Source organism: Acanthaster planci, linkage group LG14 (genome assembly GCF_054643075.1).
Source record: "Acanthaster planci isolate LZ-2023a linkage group LG14, COTS_SCS, whole genome shotgun sequence".
In the NCBI taxonomy this organism is placed as follows: Eukaryota; Metazoa; Echinodermata; class Asteroidea; order Valvatida; family Acanthasteridae; genus Acanthaster; species Acanthaster planci.
This window is the reverse complement of record NC_141790.1, coordinates 7,399,801-7,425,215: the sequence shown is the minus strand read 5'-3', so window position 1 is coordinate 7,425,215 and position 25,415 is coordinate 7,399,801. Positions and strand designations below refer to the sequence as shown.

General features: G+C 40.5%; 1 protein-coding gene across 1 annotated transcript; it reads left to right on the top strand.

Annotated features, from left to right (window-relative positions):
* The first annotated feature begins 957 nt into the window (after window positions 1–957).
* LOC110988779 (uncharacterized) lies at window positions 958–24,801 on the top strand. Its single transcript, XM_022252599.2, has 3 exons — window positions 958–1,139; window positions 5,470–6,156; window positions 21,517–24,801. The coding sequence occupies exons 2-3, from the start codon at window positions 5,716–5,718 to the stop codon at window positions 21,625–21,627; spliced, it is 552 nt and encodes a 183-aa protein (XP_022108291.2). The 5' UTR covers window positions 958–1,139; window positions 5,470–5,715; the 3' UTR covers window positions 21,628–24,801.
* Window positions 24,802–25,415: the final 614 nt, after the last annotated feature.

Genomic DNA, 25,415 nt, shown 5'->3' with positions numbered 1-25,415 from the left:
CTCATTTACCGAGACAATTTTCAGCGTGTAACTCCCACAGCTTTGCTGACCTATGATCATTTCAACGTTGATCATTATATTAAAAGGATGTAGGACAATATTGCCATGTCGCATTTGTTGATGTAAGGCTGTTATCCGTGTTGTTGCAGTAACGTAAAGATTTATATGCAAAACGTTTATGCTTTGCACACAGAGGGATAAATTGGAGCGCTACAAAAGTCTGCCGATGTACCTGTTTCAAATTCAAATTGGAAAGCGAGGTAAGAAGAGTGGATATCAAACCAATCTTCCAACTCTCCCCCCCCCTCTCTCTCTATCTATATATATCTCCTGAACAATTTCCACAGTTTGATAGATGCAAAAATGAGACGTTCGATAAAGTAATCTAATCTTTACGGTGAAACAAAGAAGTTATTTTTGGAACATTCCTTGCAATTAAAAAAATACAACATCACCTTTCCTCTCTAAATGTATTTAATTAATAAAGAAATTTACCGTATATTCTTTGTTGTTCATCCTAATTGAAATGTTGAGGTTTACCAACGGTGAATTTGTGCCATTTAAGAATGGGAGTCTAGATTAATTGCTTAATCATTTGTGCATCTTATTTGTCGAAAATTCCAACCACAATCATGTTCCCAGCGGCTTTTTAGTGTTCTCAAAGGATTTATGTCATGAGGCCCAGTTCACACAAACTGTATGACTCGTCCACTTGTAAACAGCATAGCAATGAAATGCATAATCATCTTCCTGTCGCAATGACACAATGACAAGGACGTCGATCAGAAACTTCCAGTATGGGCTATTTCCAGTCAGCGCCCAGCCAATTTTAACGATTGCCACCTCCCTCAGGCAGAAACCACGCAAATGATGGCAGCTGAGCATGCGCCAGCTCGACCTGCTCAAACGAAGTCAGAGATAGAAGCGCTGAGTGCATCCTCGGCGACGTCGCGCCGAACGTAGAGACGATTTCATTGGATGACGTCCGACTGGAGCAGACGGCTCTTTTTATCATCTCCCGTTGCACCACGGCGAAAGAGCAAATATATACGTGTAAGTGCTCGAGAGCAGGACCGTACTAGTTTGAACAACACAGAAGACTGCGCTTCCTTACGGGGAGACGTGTGAAGGAATAAACGGTAAGTCGTTTAGTCGTGCCATTGAGACCAGTGTCGGTCTCGCTAGTCGGAGTTCACGATCTTGCCAAGGGTGTTTATCGCTGAAGTATGCCGGAGTTGAAGAAATGTTCAAATCTAACGACTTTAAAATTTGTATCGGTTTGTCGGGGTTTTTTTGCGGTTACTTAGTTTCATGAATTTTTTGCCCTACTCCGGAAAAAAGTAAAGGATGTTGGTTTGGAGAAAAATGGAGAAAGTTGTAACACGAATACACAAATCTGCCAGATTTTAACATAAGTGTTCTAAACCATAAGTATTGTTTTACACGCCAAAAAGATGTTGGCTGTTAATTGTTTGTGATGTGAAGATATCCTGGTAACTAATCCTTACGTGTGACTTAAATTAGTAAATGAAAGATCGATCATCCCTACTTGACAAGGTGATTTCAAAATTTCCATCTGTCCTTTTCTGTATTATTCCCTCTCGTAGGTATTTCCATCTTTTATCATAACAGGTAAGCAGAGAAGGATTCAACCTCAAAATGTACACATATTTTTCACAGAAATATTAGGATTCCATTGGACGCCTTACGTCTTCTGTTAGAAAAAGAAAAGAGTCAGTCTGTCGTAGTGTGCAAGTGCTTAAATTTTCACACAAATTGCCTTCAATAATTGCCCTTTTCAAATTTGACAACCTTGAAGATGTGAAGATGGACAAAGTGCGGATTTCCCTGCTTGCGGTAATGCATCGAAAAATGTCAAACATCGTTTTCGCATCGCAAAGAACAACATAAAAGATGAGGCAGAACCCGAGGATATTTACCATCTAGAAATAACCTTAGTCTATTTGAATGGCGTTATTGGTCGTATGCATTTGTCCCCTTTACCGTCCTAGCTTATGTTGTGGGTTACATCCAAACCCCCTGCCACTAGATGGCCGATCCCCTGCGGGTAGAACTTGTAGTCATTTGCCTCTCGGTGTTGCGATGGCTTAAAACGCCGGGACACGACACACCAAGCCCTATCCTGGGGTATCGCAGTTGGCTGTCCCATCTCTGGGTAGCCAGTCACGCTCGCTGATACTAAATTTCACATCTTGATCTTAGACTGGGGTAAGTCTTACGTTGTTGGACGTTAAATTTTCGGTAAGATTTTTAACATGGTAAAGACGCAAGTTTAGATCCATAACTTTCTTTTTGGAGGACCGGGAAAAGATTCTCCGGGGTCTAGATACAATGCATGGCATTTCTTTCTGTGATCTCTCAGAGAAAGAGGCTAAAATATAAGGCTTTTTATACGCTTTGGAAAGACAGAAAAATAAAATACCAGAAGTCTTGTTTTCTCGCATTATATTTAAAACGAAAAACTTGCCCCTTTGTAGGAGCAATGTGCAGACGTCGTAGATAGGGTAGATTGTATATCTGTTACTAACTGAAAAAGAAAAATCAATCGGTGCAAATAATATGCACGATGAAAATTCTCAGTGGAATTAGGAGCTATGCTGAATGATGACTTTGGCCAAGTGACGATTTCAGCAGATTTTCAGACACGACACGTTATTTCCTGTTTTACAGCAACGTATCCTGCAGCAATAACTCAAACTAATCTCAAACTAACGAAAAGAACCCCGTGAATAATAAGCATAAACTTCATTGTGGTTTCGTGTTTAACAAAATAATAATATAAAAAATGGCACATAAAAACGATGAATAGAATAATAGGAAAATTTCCAAATTAAAAGTGCCCAAAATGGCGAAAATATTTTAGGGAGGCAACAAAATTGAACAAGAAATGAAGAAAACTGTTAATTTCAACCACTGAAGTGTGTTTAGGCTACAACATAAATGTATAACAACCATCCTTACATTGCACATTAGGGAAACACGCCCTCTAGCGTTGTTAATACTGGTGTTCAGGGCTTTAAAAATTGGCCTAACGAAACAAGAGTTAAATATGAATAAGAGTTCAATACAAATGAACACTTTGCGCAGAACTGTAGAGTGCGACAAGTCTTGTAAAGCGTAGAGGCCAATCATGACGGCGTAATGTCGACATTGATCCAGGCAGTGTAGTGCATCGTGAGTTCGATTGAATCCAGTTGACTCAGGTGCCCCGTCTGCTACAAAGGCACTTGTCCTGAAAACTTAACGGTCTCATGGGATCTCCCACGCACTATTTTTGCAACAAACATCACAGTGCACCTGCCAACTTAAATCGTAATTGTAAAGAGACTTATTCTAACCTGATTTATTCATTAATCAATCGTCTCTTTTTTATCTTTTCATTCTATTTCTTGGCGATGTGTATGCTTCTTTTGCACATCTTCTAGTTCTGTTTCTGTGTCTGCTAAAATACAAGCGCAAGTCACTCTCCTCTGAATGAAACTGTGAATAGTGAAGACGTTTCCATTGGGGCTTGGTCATATTCCGTTACGGTAATGATTGTTCCACTCTGTTTTTCTCTTTTCAAAATAAGACCGCAGTCAGTGAAAAGTAAAGACGTAAAACAAATAGCTGTATGCAAAACCTCATCGTAAAATATTCTGAACATTTGGAGCGACAGAAATATAGTTTTCGCAGTTTGAAGCACATTGTTATAGCAGTCAAAATACCTGATTTTTTTACATAGTGTTGGACAAGTTCTGATCCTTAAATCAATTATTTATGCTTCTTAGAATTATCTTATGCTGCCTCTTTTTAGTAGAAAAAATATTCAAGGGCTTTTCGCTCGGAGCGTTGCATGAGCCTAGACTTGAACACCTACACCGTTCCGAAACTCGCCGGCGTATTTTGAGGGTAATAACGTTAGATGAACGTGTGTCGCTACTACGCGTGATATATATCGATTTACGGACTGCTTTTGCGACTGTTTTTGTGAAACGCGGTGCTTCTTAACAAGCTTACGCGGACGCATAAGTTATTGTCATTTTGTTTTACGCTAGGGCTTGGTTTTTAAATACTAATTACAAACCCCAACTCTAATGTTCAATATGCGCCATGGATATTGATAGTGTAACACTAACAGAACAATTTGCAGTGTGGAAATGTGTGCATTTGACAACATACATTGCCATAAAGATTTAGCATTCCTGAGAGATGAATTGAGATTCACGGACAAGGAGATTTAAAGTTACATTGTTTGACTTAATAACATATCCAATGAAAAACTGAAGAAGTGTTAACAGTTAATAATTTTTCCTTTAAAGGCCACTATAACTGTCATCGATTATTGATTTTTATTTTAGTCGTTTCATTAATTGGGAATTTTTTGGAATTTGTCCATCATATTCAAGTTTTAGACGCAGTGTTTGATATATTTACAATATTCCATCATCAATTTTCCATCAAACTAAAAAGTTTTGTCGCCTCAATGTTTCCTTTAATTTATGTTACCAGAAAGTTTTTTTTAAAACTTGATTTGACTTGGAATGATAATTCCCTCAAATAATTCTGAAAGAGACCATTTAATGTCAAATCACTTAGAAACAATGAAATAAAGGAAAATGGGTCTATTTATCCCCAGTAACAAGTTACTTTCACACAGGCTATCATTTGCCATCTTTAAGGATCATATTTTTATTCGTTTTTACACTTTTAAACCATATCATAATTCTGTCACAAGCGACTGGACACATTCGCCATTTTTAAAATGATATCACAGCAAACCTGTTTTCTTGTTATTCTGCGACCCCGAAATAACAGGCTTAAGTTCCTGGACCGTTGACATCTAAACGTTTCCACGATAAAAATGTGCTTACATTATCTTGTCAACAATGACATAGAAATGAATGTGGCAGCAGGTGCCCCACCGACAGGCAGGATTCTGCCATTGGAATATGTTGACACGGCTTTCGCGTTTATGCTGTTAGATTAATTAGGTTACAAAGTACAATTTGGAGGTTTACGCGGCGTTCCCAGACAGACAAGCGCAAAAGGGGAAAACAGAAAAGGCGAGAAAAAATGAATAATTCTGATTTTAAAGCATACAATTCTAACACTTCTACTGTTAAAATATTGGTAGCAGAAGTGCCAAAATTGTTTCCAGAATCAGTATTGCGGAAAATAGGTGTGTTTTTATACCGATACGGTAACTATTCAACTTGGGTAAATTCGAACTGTTTGGGGTTCTGCCACACTGTCAGCAATTCTCAGCGAAGATTTGTGTTCACGTAAACCAGACGTGGCCTTGTTTGCTGAGATTGTATTCCGGAGCCAGCCCACGAAAAAAACGGGTGAAAAAAACTACTTGACGCCAAACAAGGAATGTGAAGGAATTTGTCACAGATTATACCGTTCCTATCAAATGTAACAGACTGATGGTTTCCCTCCTTTCTTGTCCTTTCCCCTGGCTAGATAACATCAGTGTCACCCCTGCTACTTATACGGCCAGACAGATTAAGCTGAGGAGAGACGAAGGCTCCAACCAAAAGAGCGTTTGTCGGTGACTCCACCGAGCACCTGCCCCAGTTTCTTCATTAATTGTGAACCCCAACGAAACAATAACTGTTGATCAGCTAAACACCAAGACCACTTTGACCCTACAGTATATCCCTCCCCCGTGCGTTGGTTTGTTTCTTTCGTTTGTCCTTATCCCTAAAGATGGCCACACCCAGGAGACTGTTGTGCCTGTTATTCCCACTGGCCCTAGCGTGTTCTGTAGCGCTGGCGGCGCCGGCAGTCGATCCTAGGTCGGCGACCACGAACACAAACGCTGCCCCCGCGCGAGGCTCGGGCTCCAAGCTCCTGTACCGGGACGCCGTGGAGGTTGTGGACAGCATGCACGAGTTCCTCAGCACCCTGAGCGAGTTCGAGGAGGTGAAGGCCGGCGAGGGGGCGCGGGAGAAGGAGATGATACGCTACGGGATCCCAGCCCGGTCTAAAAAGGAAAAAGTAGGGTTCCAAATGCCGGGCTGGAGGAAAAGACGACGTCGCAGCACGGTGGAAGAGGACTTGGTCTCAGCTGCCTACTTTGGACAGCTGGATGAACAAGCCAACGTCATGGTCAAGGCAATCCATACGTTTTTGGATGATTTGCAAAAGGTAAGTCACCAAATCCTCATAGTTCCTATCAAGTGAACTTATTTGACATGACTTTACGTGTGAATTTCCTACGTAAATTTCAATGGCATAAATAAAAACTTGTTTCGACTCATTAAGCCGTAGGCAACGGTACAGCGTAGGAGACGCGATCAAACCAATATGCTTTGCTCGTAGTAGATACTTATCATGGTTCCCCGGGAATCTTGAACCAGCATTTGAAAGGCCATGATTGTTTACTGGAATACATTAGAATAGTTTGTAACAAGGCCAAGTTTACTTATATCAACGGAGGATGTTAGAAATCTATGCTTACTTGTGAGAAACGATCTGCGAGAGAAGCAACAACAGGATCATGACTGGAAAGGAGTTAGTCAAGTAAAGCCTGGTTTCCAAGTCGTCGTTTGTAACGCAGACGTCTGCAAGACGTGAAGACGCAGACCCGAACGGAAGAGACAGTGCATAACATCAATTGAACAAAAATGGCTTCTGAAACTCCGTGATATTTTGCAGAAAATACCATTTTAGATTGACTGTAACGCCCCACAATGCCAAACTTGTACTCTAGTTTCATGCATTTCATTGATGGCCAGCAATTTACTTGATCATAAGGGTGTTATATTTAAGCAATGAGAAGAAAATGATCAAAATTCTTGGAACGAATCGAGAGGGGCATCGTTGCACGCCTTCCGTGCCAGCTTGCGTGTTTGTATGGGGATACCACGGATACTCGACGCAGACAATCGGCGAAGTTGAACCTGACGATTATTCGCGGGCTGGTTTGCGTTTGGCTAGGTGTCGTCGGCGACACCTCCGTTTGACGTGTCTCCAAATGTCCGCGTTGCAGTTTGAGTCTTGATTGAATTACTTTCTGCGTTTATTGAGTCAATATGGAAAGCAGGCTTAAGAATGCAGTCAATCGAAATTGAAAAAAATTTCGAACATACGAATATTCAGCACAGTCCTCATGGATCCCTTGTATTCTTTCATGCCATTCACTAAAAGTAAACTGCCGAAGGAAGATTATTGCACGAATTGCTATTTGGATGTTTTAGTCAGGGACCTGTAATGTCCCATTGGTTAACAAATCACCTGGGACTTGACGCCAGTTTCATTGAGCACTTCAGATTCCAACTGAACTTTGCCTCTGGAAGTACAGGTGTAATCAATTCCTGAACAGTTATCGCTTGTAACAGGCCGTTATTGTAGAAGGTAACCACCGGGTTTACTGGCCTGAACGCTTAGAACACTGGTTCATTTCCGTAAAAAAGGCGTTAGTGGCGTCAAATGTGTCTACATTAGTAAGTTGATCATGAGTCTAAAGGTGTTTCGATTCTCTTCCGCTTTGTCCGCATGAAAAATGCAAAGGTCAGGCCATCTCCGACTTACGAACACTTGAGCCTAAAGTTCTCAACTCTTTTATGCCAGGCCTATGTCGGGCCACGTTGCAAACACCGCGAGACGCGGGAAACTCAAACCCTCGAGGACATGTAACGTAAGGCGTGCACTGGCCACGTCAGAATTACAAATAGTGTAAAAGTAGACGCCTCTGTGTTCGTTGGAGGCAGCAAGCCTACCGCGGTGTTGCGCACGCGGATGGCTTGGCCACCTTCTTGAAATTTGTTTAGGAACTGGAGAGTAGACACTTGTTCATTTCCCACCGCAAATCTGGCGCCAGAATCCTCCCCAAATGAAGATTTCTCGTTTGTCAACCGGCGTTGGAAGAGACTGTGGGAAGAAGGTTTGCGTGTGCGCGCATCGATGTGTTTAAATAACAATTTTGCACGATCGATTTTGAGGAGAGTATACAGGCGGGGAAGTATGTTGAACTGTGTTGGACTTAATACAATGATGAATTGTCTAGATCCAAATACCTCACGAACCAATCAGTTAAAGAGCAGTCATCTTGAAAGATAACAAAAAGGTAGCATATTATTCTTGTTAACCGTTACAAGTCCACCCCTTTTACCACAAAGAGGGACGATCAGAGCGCCTCTTAATGGCCTCAGGATAAAGGCAGAAATATTATCGTGAGTCATATAAGCCGTTTTACTTTTTATGGTGATGCACTGAAAACGTTGTGAAGCCATAACTTACAGCAGTAAAGCTGAAAAGGGCTGATTATTTGTCCCAGGAACACACCATAGTCCCTTAATGTTTGTCAGCCACAATAGGTGCTATTTTGCTCGATGAGTTGAATCGGAAATTGAAAATATATGACTCTTTGGCATTCTCATTATTGGACGACATGGGGGGTCATTGTCTGCGGGTTGTGGACTACTGCACCTTATCGGATATACGCCTATAATACATGTGTACGGGAAGGTGGGGCTACTGGACCACTTGAGCACATTGATTCTAACCATATTCAATAATCCTGGAAAAGGATAAAACTACTCTTAAAACATGACCAAAACACTTGTTTATTTATTACAGCTTAAATGAATTACATTAATAAAACGTATGAATATTAACTCATTAAAATTTTATACCTGGGGCAAATGGACCACATCAAAAAACCTTAAAACTTGCCACCAAAAGAGTACGAAATGAATGTTGGAATCAGTAGGCCTACATTGATAATAAAACACTGAAATTGAATTATCTCAGAAGCACCAGAGTTCAATTTAAAAAAATTAATTAGAAAATTCCTTTACCTTTCCTCCAGTCAGGTAATTTCTGGTTTGGGGGATGTGAAGCTAAATATGGAGTTAGTTGGTTTGAACATTTTTATTATCCTAAATCATGATTTGAAGTTTATTTTTTAAGTTTATTTATATTTTTTCACTTGGGCCTCAATTTATGTTCAGGTTAATCTCTGAAAAAATAAAAAGTTTAAACGCAAGTGGTCAATTTCCTAACCTTTTAGTTTAATTTGGTCTAAGAGTGGGCCAGTTGCCCTGATGACCCACTTGCCCTACCCTCCTCTACGACGTACCGCCTGATTTTAAAAAAATCCATCTTTGAAGCATGCTGGTAATATATTATCGCATATTGTGACACTGGTGTTACGCTAATAAGTGAAGCCTGAGTCGATAACACATTGAAGTTGGCTTTTTGGCCTTTAATGAAAAATTAATAATTTAAGGTACAAATTATGGTAGTAAATTAAAGAACCTTTCAAAATTGCTCTTCTCAAACAGGAAACTGACTGGAAGTACCATCAAGGATTCGAACCACATACCTCCTCAATGCTTATCCTTTCCCTTATCCACTGCATGTCGCAAGCCAGCTCGACCAAACTCCTTTTCTTCCCTTCTGTGCCCAGGGCCCCAAAGAACATGCGGCAGCTGTTACATGTTTCACAAAGCCTACTTTTACCGGCACTCTTCAAAAGCAGCAGTATACTTTTAAAAGCCTGGTTTATTATCAGCACTGGGTAGTCGGTTCGGATGATACGATTTTTTGCCTCTCGAAAACGCGCAGACGCCGCGTGATTAGGTCCAGGCGCAAGAGAGACTGATTACTGGTGGGTCAAATGTTCATGGAATTAGTGATTCGGCCTGTTTAAAGATTAATTTCCCTTTTGTCGTACACCAAAGTCAGGTTTGAACCTGTATCGTATGAGGATCCTTACGCAAATCTTTTGGCCTTTGTGTGTACGGCATCCTTCTCTCCATCCTTACGCAAATCTTTTGGCCTTTGTGTGTCCGGCATCCTTCTCTCCCAACCTTCTTTAACGTACTCGCTTTGGTCCTCTTATATTTTTCCAATATCAAATTATCATATCATAATCTATAACATTATGCGTGCGTCCACCGTAAGTATCCACGCTTGATTTACATTTTATTTCTCACTCTACTGCCTCAGCATATTTTTATTCTCAACTGGTAAGTCTGGCGTCTAGGCAACCCTCGTCTTGCCACAAATTGATATTTTCTGTGTTTGCTATCTCATGTGGGCGGTTGCAATATTTTCTGAATCAAATTCGGTTTGCATCTGTTTAAATGACGGTGGGTGCATTCAGGGTGGATGCATTTCTTGATTAAATTGGGATTTGAAAATAGTCACCAAACTGGGGTAGTAGTAGGTGAAAGAGTGCTCACAAAGTGAAAACCCATTCGAATAACTTCTGAATATGAACAAGGAAAAATGTGGGTGTAAGGCCAATGTATGTACTGTTATCGTGCGAAATAATGTCAAACCCACCTGTTACATCCCAGCCGCACGGCTATACTTGGTTACGTCGAGCCTGGCATCATTCCAATGTAAATCGTCACATTATCCACGGTGATGGATGTTCATCAAGGTACGATTACCGATTAACGCCTCAATCAATGCTGGGACATTCATTCTCCATCGACCCCCCCCACACACACACACAAGGGCGCCAATCGCTTGCTCTGCAGCTGCCCTCCCGTAGGGACGAAGTTCGCAGCAGCCCTCAGTATACATGAGCAGGCGAGACAAACATACGGCATTTGCAGCGGTAACGTGTGCCCGATCGATCCAGCGGGCCCTCGGAGATTTCTCGGGTCTATCTGCGATGACACCTTGGTCTCAAGGGCCGGCCATCGATTAACAGGGTGTTAGGAGCTGCGGCGTTGTGGCCTTGGAGGAACGCCGCGTGCATACTGAGCACAAATCGTAATGATCTGAATTGCAAAATCTTCGGTGTTAATTCGGACGGGATGAGATGAAAAAGCCTATCCTTTTAACGACTTACAATGAATGTGAATTAGAAAAACCCTTAAAGGAATGCCCAGTGAAGTGCTTGAGTTGCCACTGCGTGTATATTTTAATCACTAAATCAAGCTGTTAAAGTTCCAACCAGAGCTGAGGTATACTATCAATGCACGTGCTTTTAAACTCTCGAAATAAAAACATGTACCTATGTGAAACTATAAGAAGAAGAAAGTCCTTAGGTTCACCACTTTACTCTTTTGCAGACTGTCGAGATAAACATTCTCTTCCTGCACCGAAAATTGCTTCTATATAGGGAGTACGAATCTTCCAATTTGCAACCCCTCATTATCCTGAGACGAACTATTAGTTCGCTTATGCATTAAAGCAATTTTCTTGTCAATGGGAAGTCATTTGATAGCACATGTACCTTAGCTTGTAGTGATGCGTAGCTCATTGGAAAACAGCAGTTTAAAAATTGCATCTTCACTGCTGCGAAAATTGAGTACCCGGACACTTTTTGTCAGGTAAAAATGATACGATTACTCCAAAAAATTAACTCAAATTCCCTAGAATGTCTCCCATGTTGTGCTTATATAGCTGTGGTGTAGCCGGGGGGCGGGGGCACGTGCCCCAGCCCCCCCCCCCCCCGGTAAAAAAACGGATGAATGGATATTGAACAAGGCTAACAAAAACTTGCCCCAAAATACCACACCACTGAAAGCTGGTGCCCCCCCCCATAAGATGCTGATGCCCCTTTGTGCCCCCCTAATAAAATCCTAGCTACGCCACTGGTAAATTGCCCTCAAAGTGACCCGTTGAATAATGTACGGTACGCTCCTTAGGGACTTGCTTTCATATCTGGATGAAATCTTTGTATAAAGTTTAACCGCTTCGGACATTATGCCGTCCTCCGCGGTCTGCTAAAATGAAGTCAATTGTGGCTGTCGGGCGTATTGATCGGAGAGACGTGGATTGTCTATTGGGGATAGATAACAAGTTAAGAAAGTGATCCCTGTGCATCGGGAACTCAAATTAATTCTTCCTGTCCAAAACCAAAGAAAAATATACTTTTATCCCCGGGGACACGGGGTCTATGTGGAGATGGAACAGTTGTCTAATAACGTTGAGGGTGTGGGGCAATCTTTTTCTTCCTACTTTTTTTTCCTTTTCCTGGGCGTCCTGCCACGCCGAATTAGCTGCAAGTAGGAGGAACTTTTCACCCACGCGGAACCATCTGAGAAAACATTGCTGTCGGCACAACAACAATCGCGCCCTGTGATCAGTATCGTATTAATTAAACAAATTGATTCGAGTTGCTGGGCATTTCGGAGCTGTGCGTACTATCAAATGGGTTTCTCTCTGCGAGGCATAACATTCCGTTGTAAAAAAAAAGGCGTTAAGATGACACTGGCTTTTTCACATACGCCCCTACGTCCTTTCATTTTCTTTAAGTTGACGGTTACTGAACACTTCGTGTCGTGTTTTACGCTCAGTAGGGTGTTGTATGTATTTCGTGTTTTTTTGGCAGGCAAGGATGGACTCTGTTTTGCATGAAGTTATTCATTAATGGGATGCCTCTTGTTGAAAGAATGGATCACTGCAGGTTTTAAGGATACTGGAGAAAGATGTTTCCAGGATTCCTCTTGGAAGATATTCGCACTGCAGGCAACATGAAGATAAAAAATGTGACGCGATATTAAACCACGCTTTGATCCTGTCTTTCAAACAAACTTATTGTGACTTCTGAAAAAAATCCTTTTACTTAAATAAATACAGTGACATTTACCAGTTTCAAGGAATGACGTCAATACTTGTACCTCCTGAGTTTCTGTCACTTGAGCAAGATTGCCCAATTTAATATACCCCATTCGCTATAAACTGTCACTAATCCCAATCACGTGAACTAATGGTTAGTGGAAACATTGCAGTTATAGTCTAATGTCCAACTTCAACTAGATTTGGTAGTATGAGCGTTGCTCTATATCTTGGGTTACCCAAATTGTTTGCAGGGAGCTTTGGGGGGGACAGAGTTGTATAGCCATCCACTTTTTATATGCCTTCTGGAAATGTCCCCGCCCACTAAATCACATTTCACGCTTATTATTCAGATTTCTCATCAAGCAAACGGTTGGTCACAAAATAATGGTGCCTGGCCACTGTAAGGCACGTGGAAGACAAGGGAAGCAGTACGAGGGGACTATAGGAGACACATGCTGCCCCCCATTAGACATTTTTGTTCCCTAGTGCCCCCTTTCAAAATGTCAATGCTATTTAAATTATTTGCCTTAAAGGCACTCTGAGCCCCCTTCAGATTAATAAGGAACTTCGACGTGCCTGCTGCCGAAGAATGAGTTGTAGTAACACTACCGGTAGCGGGGTAACCTCTCCACAAGTCGCCCCTTTTATTACGAGCGCAAGTCAGTAGCGTGGCTAGGATTTTACTGGTGGGGGGCACAACTTGAGGGGCACTAGCATCTTATGGGGGGCACCAGCTTTCAGTCGTGTGGTTTTTGGGGCAAGTTTTTGTTAGCCTTATTCAATATCCATTCCTCCGTTTTTTCAGTGGGAGGGGCCACCGGGAATTTGTGGGGGCACGTGTCCCCCTCCCCCCCGGGCTACGCCACTTCGACTTCTTCACAAAGACCGGCTCATACTTGGAGCAAATACAAAAGTGGAGTGAATCGAACATCATAAACGTTTGTGGCGAACTTCGCCGAGGTGGAAAGCTTCTCAACTTTTACTGGTATACAGATTTGCAGGACACACAATTTTGATCCGGCGCGACAAACTTGCCCTCGCGTTTGCATTCGTGCGAAGCATCACCCGGCCCTTAGGACGATTTAATTCGACAAAAACCTAAACATGACTAAGTTGACTGAGATTAGAAGACCGTGAAATGGAAAGAGGAGTTGATATTTAGTCATGAGTCACCATTATCGTCAGGCTTCGTGTATGCACAAAAGGCCTGCTGGCGCTGAACTCCACTACTCGGCGAGAAGATTGGAGCATACACTTCTGAAGATTGGTGTGAATAGTTTCAAACTCTTTTTTCGGTTAAAACACATCTAGTCCCCTCCCTTGCCCTGGTCCGAATCGATTTTCAATTAGTTCTGAAGTGGCACTACTACGAAAGACGTTTATATTTTCAGTAAAAAACCAGATGTCTCAAAAAGTTGCCACGGCACGAACCCCTCCAGATTCGTGTATATAATATGGAAAATGTCAACAATTCCAACTCAATGAAGTTATGAACATGTAAAATAAAAAGCTTGGACCATTATCAATGTTGTCTTTAGGTTAGCGTTTATTTTTCGGGGACCACTCTGATAACAAGAAAGCAGACTTGCTTTGTGATGTTTGGTTATTAAATTCTGTGCTTTTCTTGATGTCAAAATTCACGAAAAACATACATATATGCATAGCATAATAAAAGCTTGAAGCGTGTGATTCATAAACCAAGACGTGACGACGATAGACCTGTCGATATTTACTGCCCCTATTAAATTCTGTGTACCGCATTGGTGTCTTCACGTATGCTACCCTTTGTTTTCCACTGAAATATGAACCACAAAGTGACAGCGGCGGCGGTAAAATGTGACACTTCATAAAACTAATTTGTTGAGGACTTGTACAAAATAGCGCCATCCGAATCCCACCAGGTGAGCATGCAATCAGATATGGAGAAACTTTGTCGGGTGTTAATATGTCCCATAAGCAAAAACAGCTGCTTCTGCCGTCCATTACAGCAGTTGATAGCAGCACTCAAAGTGTCTGGAATTGCTTTGCTGGTTATAGATACGATAGATACGATTTGCAAGTAAATTGACAGTTAATGAGTGAGTGAATGGACATTAATAAATTGAAATTGAAACCCCTAGTGAAGCCGAGCTTACACTGAAGATGACATTCGCATTTTTTCTTTTTATAGTTAAGACTAAAATCTGTTTCTGAATGAGCTTTTAGATTAGGGGAAAACATTGCGGGCATAATTATACGCTGTATTCATTGATACTGCTCACACTTAGCCCAACCACTCGTTTTCATTTTTTTTTCAAACAAAAAATCCAGTCTTCGTGCCTCCCCATTAACTAAATGAAAGTGATTTACCAATCTTTCGCCCCAGGACACCTTCTAGCACCATCTCGACAGATTTTTCCATCGCAGCGATGATTCAGAAAAATTTCTGAAAACTGGTTGTAGCGTTCCCACAAAATTTCAGATTTAAAAACACAAGTCAACAGAATATATTAATATTTGCAAATGACTTTAGACCATGAAAAGTGTTGGTGTGCCAACTGTTCTATGCAATAATTATGATCAATCAATGGCAACAAAAGCAAAAGCTGTGGTCCAGTCAAACTACAATTTCACAGCTGAGCTAGAAAAGGATGTCATTGCGCATGCATGCAGTACCCAACTTCCAAAAACATTGTGTTGAACAGTGAGATCGGAACAGGATCTATCTCTGCCATACTCTTTGTCAAAATTGAGAAAAACCCATCCTCTTTCCAGAGTCTCCTCCAACTAAAAAAGGCACTGTAATTAGGATCCATCTAGTGCCTCCTCGACTGCATACATCGACCCTTACCTAAAAGCGACAGGCCCACCAACGCCAAGCAGTTTGATAGTCAAGTTGACCGTTTACCACGTCCGTGTGCTGCAAACCACATTCAGTCGACCTTCTGTTTCTGGCCTTTCAATTATGATTTCGCTCGTTCGTCTGATTGTTTGTTTGCCTGTCCGTCATTGCATTAAGACAAACGTGACCCAGCAACAGAATCCACAATCTGGGCTGCGTACGTCGTACTACCCTTGGCGGAGGGGTGAGCTGGCTGTGCCATTCTCAATCCGGGCACGTAACCAATCGACTTAATTGGGATTTCACGCCCTCTGGTCATTCAAGAGCACATGTTGTCACTTTGTCAAACCACTGTAAGCATGACAGGTAACTTTCGCAGCGTCTTAATTACAGGTGTTATGAAACCAGCGCGGCAAGAGATTAGAACATCTCTCAACTAGTCATGAATTAGGCAGTTGAAGGCACAGCACAGCCTTGTAACTGTTGATGTTTAATAATTTTTTATTTCTCAACGGAGATTTTGACTGAGTGCTATCAATATGTGTTTTTGGGTTGCTGTCTTCATTAGATAGCGAACAGTCTATTCAAATGATGGAAGGTCTTAGTTATCACAAAAGCAATCCAACATAAGTACATACCGTCTGCTACTTCGTTAGAACGTTGACAAAACAACCAAGAAAATTACACCCAAAGTGCTGTCCCAGTGTTTGAAGAGGCATGTGTCAGAAAAAAAAAAGAAAAGCGTCAAACCTCTACTATAACATGGTTCAGTGCAGCTCTGGTTATACAACGCTCATTCCAAGTGTTTCCTGTGTTACAACACTGCTTCAACGGGTTTCTCTTCTTTTGGATTTCTACCAAGTCAGAAAAGTTCCATCATTTTTGTAAAACAAAAAATTCCAAATTATCAGAGAGGAAGCGTGAAGAAGAAGTACGTCTTGAGATGCTTTATGCAATTAAATCGAGGGAAATAATTTTCTTTGTACATTTCCCTCGTCTGTATTGAGCGTTGGGGTTTTGTTCCCAGCAAAAATATATCAAATAAAACCATTATAACACTAAAATTTGAAAAAAATAGAACGATAAATACAAACCAAAAAATATCTGTTCTCTTGCAAGTGTACTGTGTCTGAGGAGATAACAGTACTGAAATAAATCAATTTTTAAGGCTGAAGAGGCGCTTTGAATGTTTTTGGTGGGGTTTTGTGTATGGAATTTGGTTAGATTCTTTGGATAGATTGAGTGGGTACCGACATTCGGCTCTGAATGAATAACAATCAGTATATAGCTTTTATGAAGATAATAAAAATAATTCGTTCACTTATCAAGGGACTAGCTGCCTCAGTGTTTTGACTTCAGAACAGGCTGCTTAATATCCCTGCACAATGATTTGTGTTGATTGAGTTGCGGAAGGTTAATCACCTGGCTCCCACTACCAAGTATGCAGAATCAAATTTTGAGTGGTCAGTGTCTTTCCAGTTTCTCCGAGAATGTATAACATTCGGGTGGCCTTACAAAGACATGAACTTTCGAGATGAGGTTTTGATCTCGGTTACTGGAACATGAATAAGCCAGTGTCAACAATAGCTGGCCTCCGATCGGGCTTATCTCAACTAGCGAAACACTCGCCGCGTGCGGTGTTAGCAACACCAGATTCCCGCGTAGACTAACAACACGGCCTAGTTTGTTCCCCATCACACGGTAATTCCACTGAATGAAAATGCGTGCTTGAACCGGTCATTCCATCTTTGCCGGGCCACTCAAGCGCGTGCCTCGGGGCCGAGCTCGGGTAATCCGAGGCCCGCTGGCCCAAGACTCAAAAGCCACAACGTCGGCCAGCCCTGGCCAAAGATCCGGTTTCACTTTGGGCTCACGCGTGGTGCGCTCTCGGGCTGATTATTCTTATTCGTACGCAGGGCCCCGGCGGACACAGCCCTCTTGATTCATAAAAAAGGGACAAAAATTCGATATTTGCCTCCAAGGTTGTGACCAACGACGGAGGTGAATACAGAGTGAACTGGTGAAAAAGTACTCAGCATCATCGTAAGCAAACACACAGAAAGACACCGTCCCGTTCATGTTTACTCTACTGGGAAATATTTTGTCACTCGAGAAATAATATCAACATTGGTAGTTTTAAATCAACCGAATAATGAAAATATGTTCGTGTTCAAAAATAAATGGAGGGAGGGAAAACGTGGGCAAGTACGTCAACGACATGTCTGACGGCTTCTATTTACATAAGCTTAGGTTAAAAGAAAGTACTGGTAATGATAACAGATTTCATGTTCAAGACATTCTGAGCAACTTTCTCTTTTAAATTAAAATCTTTAAATTCACATTGTAAAATATTTGTTAATTTTTTGGTGCATTTTATAAAACTCCCTCCTGCTAACACCGTTTTCACACTGTGAATGCGTTGTGGCGTTAATAATCCAAAGCTAAACATCGTTTCTGACTTGACACATTTGGGCGTTCATTACAAGACACAAAACACACCTTTATTGCGTGGTACCACTTTCGATACCGTGCACGATATGGTGCCGATGGGTACCCCCCACATGTCCAATCCCTATACACACTCTAGGCTATTGTTACCTAACACATCCCTCCTAAAAGTCCGTAAAGAATTCCTGAGATTCCGATCAAGTGATGACCAACACAAAGGCCGGGGGTTCTCTCTTCCCCATATCTTGATCATATGCCACTTTCTGAACACTGAAACGCATTTATTTCCAAACAGGTGTTTCATTTAAACGTTTACACGGAAAACGCAACTACGCGTTTATCACGGGCGTTGGATTTTAGTTGTTTAATATGTCCAGCGGCTACGCAGTCTGCCTTGCTTACTGGCCTTCAAAGAAGCTAAACTATTCTCCCAAAGTGGGTGGGTTTTGAATATCAAGGAAATCTGGGGTAATACAAGAATTGTGTTGAAATCCATTTTAAGTGAATTACAGTTTTAAACCATTAAAAAGAAGTGTAAACTTCTTGCCCAAGCCCGAAAAAAATGATATAAAATATCGTCTTCTTTCCCCCAATAAAGTTTTGAAACATCACAATTTCGAAAGATATTTTTTAATCACAGAAACTTAACTGTGCGTTTAAAAATTTTCCCTTGTCATACAGATTGACTTCGGTTTCTATCCAAGTAGAATGCCAGTGCTACTAAGGCCGTCAAGGTGCTGGTTCGTGTTATTTAAATTGCACAGAGGCAGGAACAACAGGCATTTGACAGTGTCCCCTGGAGATAAATTGAATAAAAGGGGAAAAATGGCAAAACATTAATTAAACTTTATGCTGTAAAAACCAATCAATACTAACATGTAACCATTTAAAATAAAACACGTTATGGAAGTAAAGGTGTTTCGGTGTTTACAAAATGTTAACATCTGATAAACATGTTTTTGTGTCTTCCAAACGCGTCATTGTGTCTAAATTTATTAACACTTCAACGTGTCTTTGTTTAAGAGATAAACACCACGACGTGTTTCGCTTTGGAATATCAACACAACAATGCGTTCGTAACCTGTTACCAGTGTTAAAATGAACAGTTGCTTTTAATTAAAGTGTACGTTCGTCGTGTTTATTTGCTGAATTATACAAAAAGTATTTTTGAACTGGAATAATTATGTGCTTGGCCAGTCTCAAACGCCATTTAAGACCGGCTTAGGAGAATGAACGCTGATGATGTCCCAAACAAACTGACTGATGCCATCATTTATGGCTCTTCTACCAAATGATTGCGAAGTTAAAAACGATAACATTCAGATTTCACAGTTTTGAAGGGTCACACATCACCCGCATTTTACAATATCCACGCTGTTTTGAACACCTTTGGGTTTGTTATTGTGGATGCGATTGAGGACTCTTCTAGATGTTTTTCTGTCCAAACTATGATCCTAAGTTTCACTATTGTTTGATCAAAGTGCTTACAATGGCATCACTATCTTGCTCATGAATATGCAAATTGCACGATCAATATAAAATCGATGCTAATTGCATATTCATGAGCAAGATAGTGATGCCATCCTCATAATTTTTCGCAGTGTTTGTTTCGCCATAACAGTCAAAAGTATTATAGTAAAACAAACACTGTAAAAAAAGATAAAAATTATATGAACCGTATCTCTGACCTTCAAGAAATCTCCATCAGAATTATACATACTTTGAGTTGCAAAATTTGACATTATATATAAGTTAACCAGTCCAGTGTCCTTGCTGTTCCGGAAAATTTCGACAGGGTAAGTTGTCTCAAAAATTGTTGTGTTCGCGTCATTCGATATCATTCGATCGAGTGTTCGGCATCAAATTTTCTTCAGATGTTATCTTTAGTGTACTTACAATTCGGCACTTGTTTTTTTTAGCTACCGTTTTACGTAAGCGGAGCATTCACACATAATGCTCGAAGCTATAAGGTCACAAGAAACTGGCATCTGCGGTAGGGAAACCAAAGATAAAAGTGGTAATTTTGATGGAATCCGAAAACGGCAGAGTGTAGGCCTAATCCAAACAAGACAGACGGAATTTAACTGCATTCTATTCTTCAAGAATACATCCGACGAATTTGACGAGAACTAGCTGTCATTACTGCGGTAGCACAACCCTCGTGGACAGGCGGTACGCGCGCGTTACCTGCCTCTTCGACCAATAGGGTGTCGTGATTTGCCAAATGCACATGCGCGTCAAGCTGCGTGTGAATGCAGTACCACCAAAGTTATGGCGTCTAATCGGAAAAGTCTGTAGAAAGTGCGTTTCACTTTTTTCGAAGAGTCATGAACACAACATACTACCTCACTCCTTCAATTTAAATTGACAGAATTAGCTCTCAGAAACCAAGTTAGGTCCCTCCTTTACCAACAAGTGCATGAACGGGCAAAAGGCCATGACCACCTCCAAGGACTGGTACTGAGCTAACCAAGACCCTCTAATCTACCCGTCTCGATTTCTGTGTCAGCACATCGCAGGTGGACCATTCTCACACCCAATGAACGAGAAAAACATATCAGGTGTACTTACCGTACTCTCCCGAGATTCTCACCGGGCGATCATTTCGTGTTCTAAAAGCACTCGGTATTCAGGAAAGCGCTAATTCTCTTCGCCAAGGTGAAGAGAAAGGGAAGAGAGATAGGCATTCTGTAAAGGGTGTATAAATTCCAAATACGAGAAATGGAACACATTTCCCAGGAAGAAATGATTATAAATGCATTATCAATTCGTCTCTTGTCTTTCAGGGAACGAGCGTTGAACGGAGAACTGTCCAGGAAATTGTGATTCGCTTGGTATTGGAAAGGGGGAAATTACCAAGCAGACGATAATTTGGGGAAGTCCCTATTTCAATTGAATCTGTCGCCTTTGATTTTTGGCTGTATAGCATTTAATTTAAAAAGGACAATGACACAGTTAATTTCAAAAGGGGAAGGGTATAATGTAAAGACTTTCATGGTCATTTCACAGACATCAAACAAGATCATCAACCCGATACAGTTTTGTTTTGTGTGTGTGTGTGTGTTTTGTTTTGTTTTTGTTTTTTTGTTTTTTTTTCCGTGGAACTCTTTACCAAACATTGTATACATTTAAAGGAAAAAGGCACTTGAATTAAAAAGACAGTGGTTCATGTAATCATATTTCTTACCATAAACTGAACTATGATTTTGTCAGGAAGGACATGTGTCCCACAAGACAATTGGTGCCATTCGAACTTAGCAAATCTAAAAGAAATAAATAAATCTGAAACAATGCTGACATGTACTTTCAGTAACCAAAATTCCGTCGAATTTCAAAAACCTGGATAACTATTTTTACAGTGTTGTTCCGGAGCACGCTGGCCAACACTTCCTGTTCCGCAGTGCGATATTTTGAGATATCATTCAGTTCAATATCCCAAACAATGTGGACATCCATAAATGGCACAGACGCCCACGGTTGTTCAGAATGTTCAATCTTGCAACATTTGTTCAAGATCACATTCTTCAAGCCTGACCATAAGGCAACTTCCATCTTTTTTGGGGGGGTGGGTTGGGTTGCGGAACATTCTTCCATGTTGAAAGCGACACAAACGACAAAGACGGTTTTAGGGTTTATGTCGCCTAACTACTTCTTTATTCAGTTAAATCTGACATATTTGTCTGTTTCCCTGTTTTGTGGTTTCTCTTTAGGTCCGGCAATTTTACGAGGGCAAGGGCATGTACCGAGAAAGTAGGAAGTACCATCTAGGGGACTCCAGAGGTTTAACCCAGGCAGACGGTGCAGTTCAATCGCAGGAATGAGGAGGATTAACAGCGTAGGATCGGTGAAAAAACCTTAAGCGCTTAATTAACATTTCTTCGTGAAGTGTTCGCGTGCAATCAGAGGGATGTAACAGATTATTTTCACCTGTGGGTGTCATTTATTTTCCTGGGAAGAATGTATATTTGAATTAACTTCACCATTTGTTTGAAATCCAAATTGATTTGATTTATGTGCTGTGGCGACTGATCTAAAAACCGACGGTTTATGACTCCGACGATGAACAGCAACTCGCCAGTATACATTGCAACAGTAGTCATTGTCTAATCATTTGTACCAGACAAAATTAAGGTATATGACTGGTTTACTGAAGGTCAGACAATGCGGGTGAACTTGGATGGGTTCCAATAATGAGGGGTTTCAGCCAATCAACTTTAACGAGCTAACTGTTGGCTACAGCCGGCAATGATGCGAAGGCCTTTCGAGTCCGAAAGAGAGCCAAAATTCTTCAAGGTTGGATGGAAATAATCTGCCAATGTGTTCGCTTCCCCTGCACATTATTGTCACGTATCTTTCGGCCTTCGAGTGCTTCTGCATTAGACAAACTTAACCTTGTGCGGATCGTTGCTCAACCCACTTGTAGTCAATCATTCAAAAACAATCATCTTAAGGTAATGGGACATTTTAAATGACTGATCAGTCACTGTGAAAATCAGGACCTGCGTTTTCGGACAGGATATTCCACTACCATGGCTGGGAATAGAATATAGCATGATGCTGAAACATGATCCCTAAGAAAGGAAATGCTGGTTCCTTCGAGACAACCTCAGCACCCATGTCATTATTGTACTATTTTGCAGTAGTCTCGATTATTTTGAATTGAAGATTACCTTAATACCTGACTTCTAAATAAAGTAAGTATATTAGGGCTGCATTAGACGATGCAGGGTCAGTCGTAGGAACAACTTCCTTGTTGTGCAATCAATCTCTGATCCTTAGTAAGCCTTGTTTTTCCCTTGCTTTGCAATCCAACTATTCATCCTTGGTAAACCTGGGGTTTTTAGTCAGCACAATTACAGCCCAGGAAATAACTACACTGGCAAAAAGATATGGTTGTGATCTACGTGAAATAACATGATCAATCTAAAAATATGGCGTTTGAAAGGGACACATATTTTTTATCCACTTGTTTAATTAAATACTACCGTTTGACAGATTTTGAAAAAGTGGGGAATTATTTCGTTTATTATTATTATTATAATTATAATTATTTCGTTTAGTACGAAAGTACCTGCATGTTTTAATTGAGAAAATCGAAAAAAGGATAACCGTTGCAAGCTTATGTTTAGAAAAATATTCCTTTGTTTCTGTTTTTTAAACTTAGATTGGAAGTTAACAAGTAGCCTCTTGAATTACCTAGGAAATGAACACCTTTAAAACGACCTAACCTACAGATTAAATTAACAAACCAAAAACATCACTTCGAGAAACACTAGTATATATTGACACGAAGACGTACTGTAATCGTGAAAATTGTAAAATACTTTTCAACTATATTAGTCTTTGAATTTTATTCTCCATATATTAATTTCTTAAACACGAACTCTGAAATACCTGTCTGATTTCAACAAGAGATTCCTGTACCTTTTGTCTATATGTTATTTTTCGACGATTTCAGCACACAGTCGTAGCGATGCGAACACATAAAATCTGAACTGGAACTGGAACCTACGATGATGAAATGCAACTCCGTATATCAATTCAGAGAAAACGATTTAAAGTGGAGGTACTTCCGCAGAAATTCAAATCAACACAAAAACGAAATCCAAGAGTCACGACAAAAGTCACACCGCTATGTTTTCGCCGTTACAGTGAATTAATCCTGTAAGTGTAATTTTTATACCGGGCACGAAATGGGACAGAGGACCAACACAAAGGCGGGGGGGCTCTCTCTGTCCCATGGTTTGCTTGATATGTCGATTTTCGTAAGTGGGTGTTTTTGTGATGCATTTCTAGGGTCCATTAATAGTTCACATCCTTTCTTTATTCCCTTGATTCTTTGAATACAGAATCACAATCAGTGGTTTGTTAGGAAACCAGAAGGGAACTTGCAATTCACAATTTGAAGCATTTAATTTTTAACCCGACTCCTAGACGATGGTTGGACATAACGAGGCTTTTGTTTGATGCAAAAACCGAAAATGAAAAGAGAAATGGTCCCTGTTCACCTTGTGTCTTTTCGCTAGCACAGGGAAACAAACAATTACGCTAACACCACAAAATCATATAATCCACCATCAGGGGCACTTTATTCATGAAATCATTTGCAACAGTTAGCATTGAAATGGACCATTAAGTGTTTGGTGTAAACAAATGGATCTCTAATTTGGGTGTGTCCGTATAAAGAATTGAATCGTCTGTCCTGTCTCACAGGTGATTTCAACTGAAATCGTATTTTCCTGCACCCTTATTTCCGATTTCCGACTTGCAGCGGTTTTTCTGATTTTAGACCACTTCATTTTTAAAAATTTATTGTGTACGTGGCTTTTATGGTTACTCTTGAGATTGCGATCTGTAATGAGATGTCAAAGGTGCAGTGTTACAATATTTGCTTTGTAAAAAAATCAGGAACAATGTTTATTTGTTCATTTAATGTGGATACTTCCGTCATGGGCCGAAATAGATTGTTAACATACTGCACTTTCAAAACAACTTAAATAAACTAAATACAGAGGAAGAACCTTTGGTTCTCGTCCTTGTTAATACTTTTGAGAGGTCAGAGGTATTAATTATCATTTACACTATAAAAAAATATTTGCAGCTTTATAGTATTTAGTTATGTAATATTTCTCTTTGCCTTACATAATAATCAGTATGCTACAATAGTTACATAGCCTAACTCTTAAATATTATATTGACAGCCGATCGAAAAGACCATCTGCTTGTTTCTGACACTGGAGACAATTTAAAAACTGTAGATGGTGACAGTCTTAGACTTTAAAATGACTCAAAAGGGGACATATCAACTCGACCGATAGACATTAGTAGCTTGACATATCAAGATCACTAAAAATACGATCTGTACGCTTTAACATTTAAACAGAATCTTGGGCTGTAGGTTTCTCAACAGAATGCTATCACTGCGCCAATCTAGTTTTTAGCCTTAGTGGAACAGCGAGATCAAATAAATGAAATATGGCATGTTATTTATTTAATTGATTTCTCCCACAATTCTTGAGTGCTTTTCTCGCAGTTATGTGTTGAGGTACACTGTCAAGTCACTTGGCCAGGAAGATTAAATCAACTGTAAATTTACAGGAGGAATAAAAAATGTCACGAACGTTGCCGATAGAAAAGTGGATCGAACAGAAGTGGAACAGGTTAAACGCCAGCAGGAATTTTTCCTGAGTGACCTTCAGTCTTGTTTAATCACTAATTGGAAACAGTTCGGTAGTTTGCAGGAGGACCATTGGCGGATGCCACCATTCCGTCAATAATTTTGCAAAATGCACACTACAGTACCTCGCCGAAGAAGGATTCGTGCTTGTCTTTATGGATGCCAACAATATTTTGCGCCGCCTTTCCAAACGTTCAGAAAACAACATCGGTTACTTTCAGGAAATTGATCCTTAACATTTAAAATCTTTCTTTCCCACGTGTTAGGGTTGCGTTCATTTATGGCGAAGACTATATCGTGCGTTTTTTTTTTATTTTGTGGATAACCCTTTAGTTTAAATCACCCAGACACACTCTCATTCTCTAACATTGAACTTGATCGCTACATCAAATTCCTACTTAAGTCAAGAAATGAAAAAAAACTAAAAGGCTC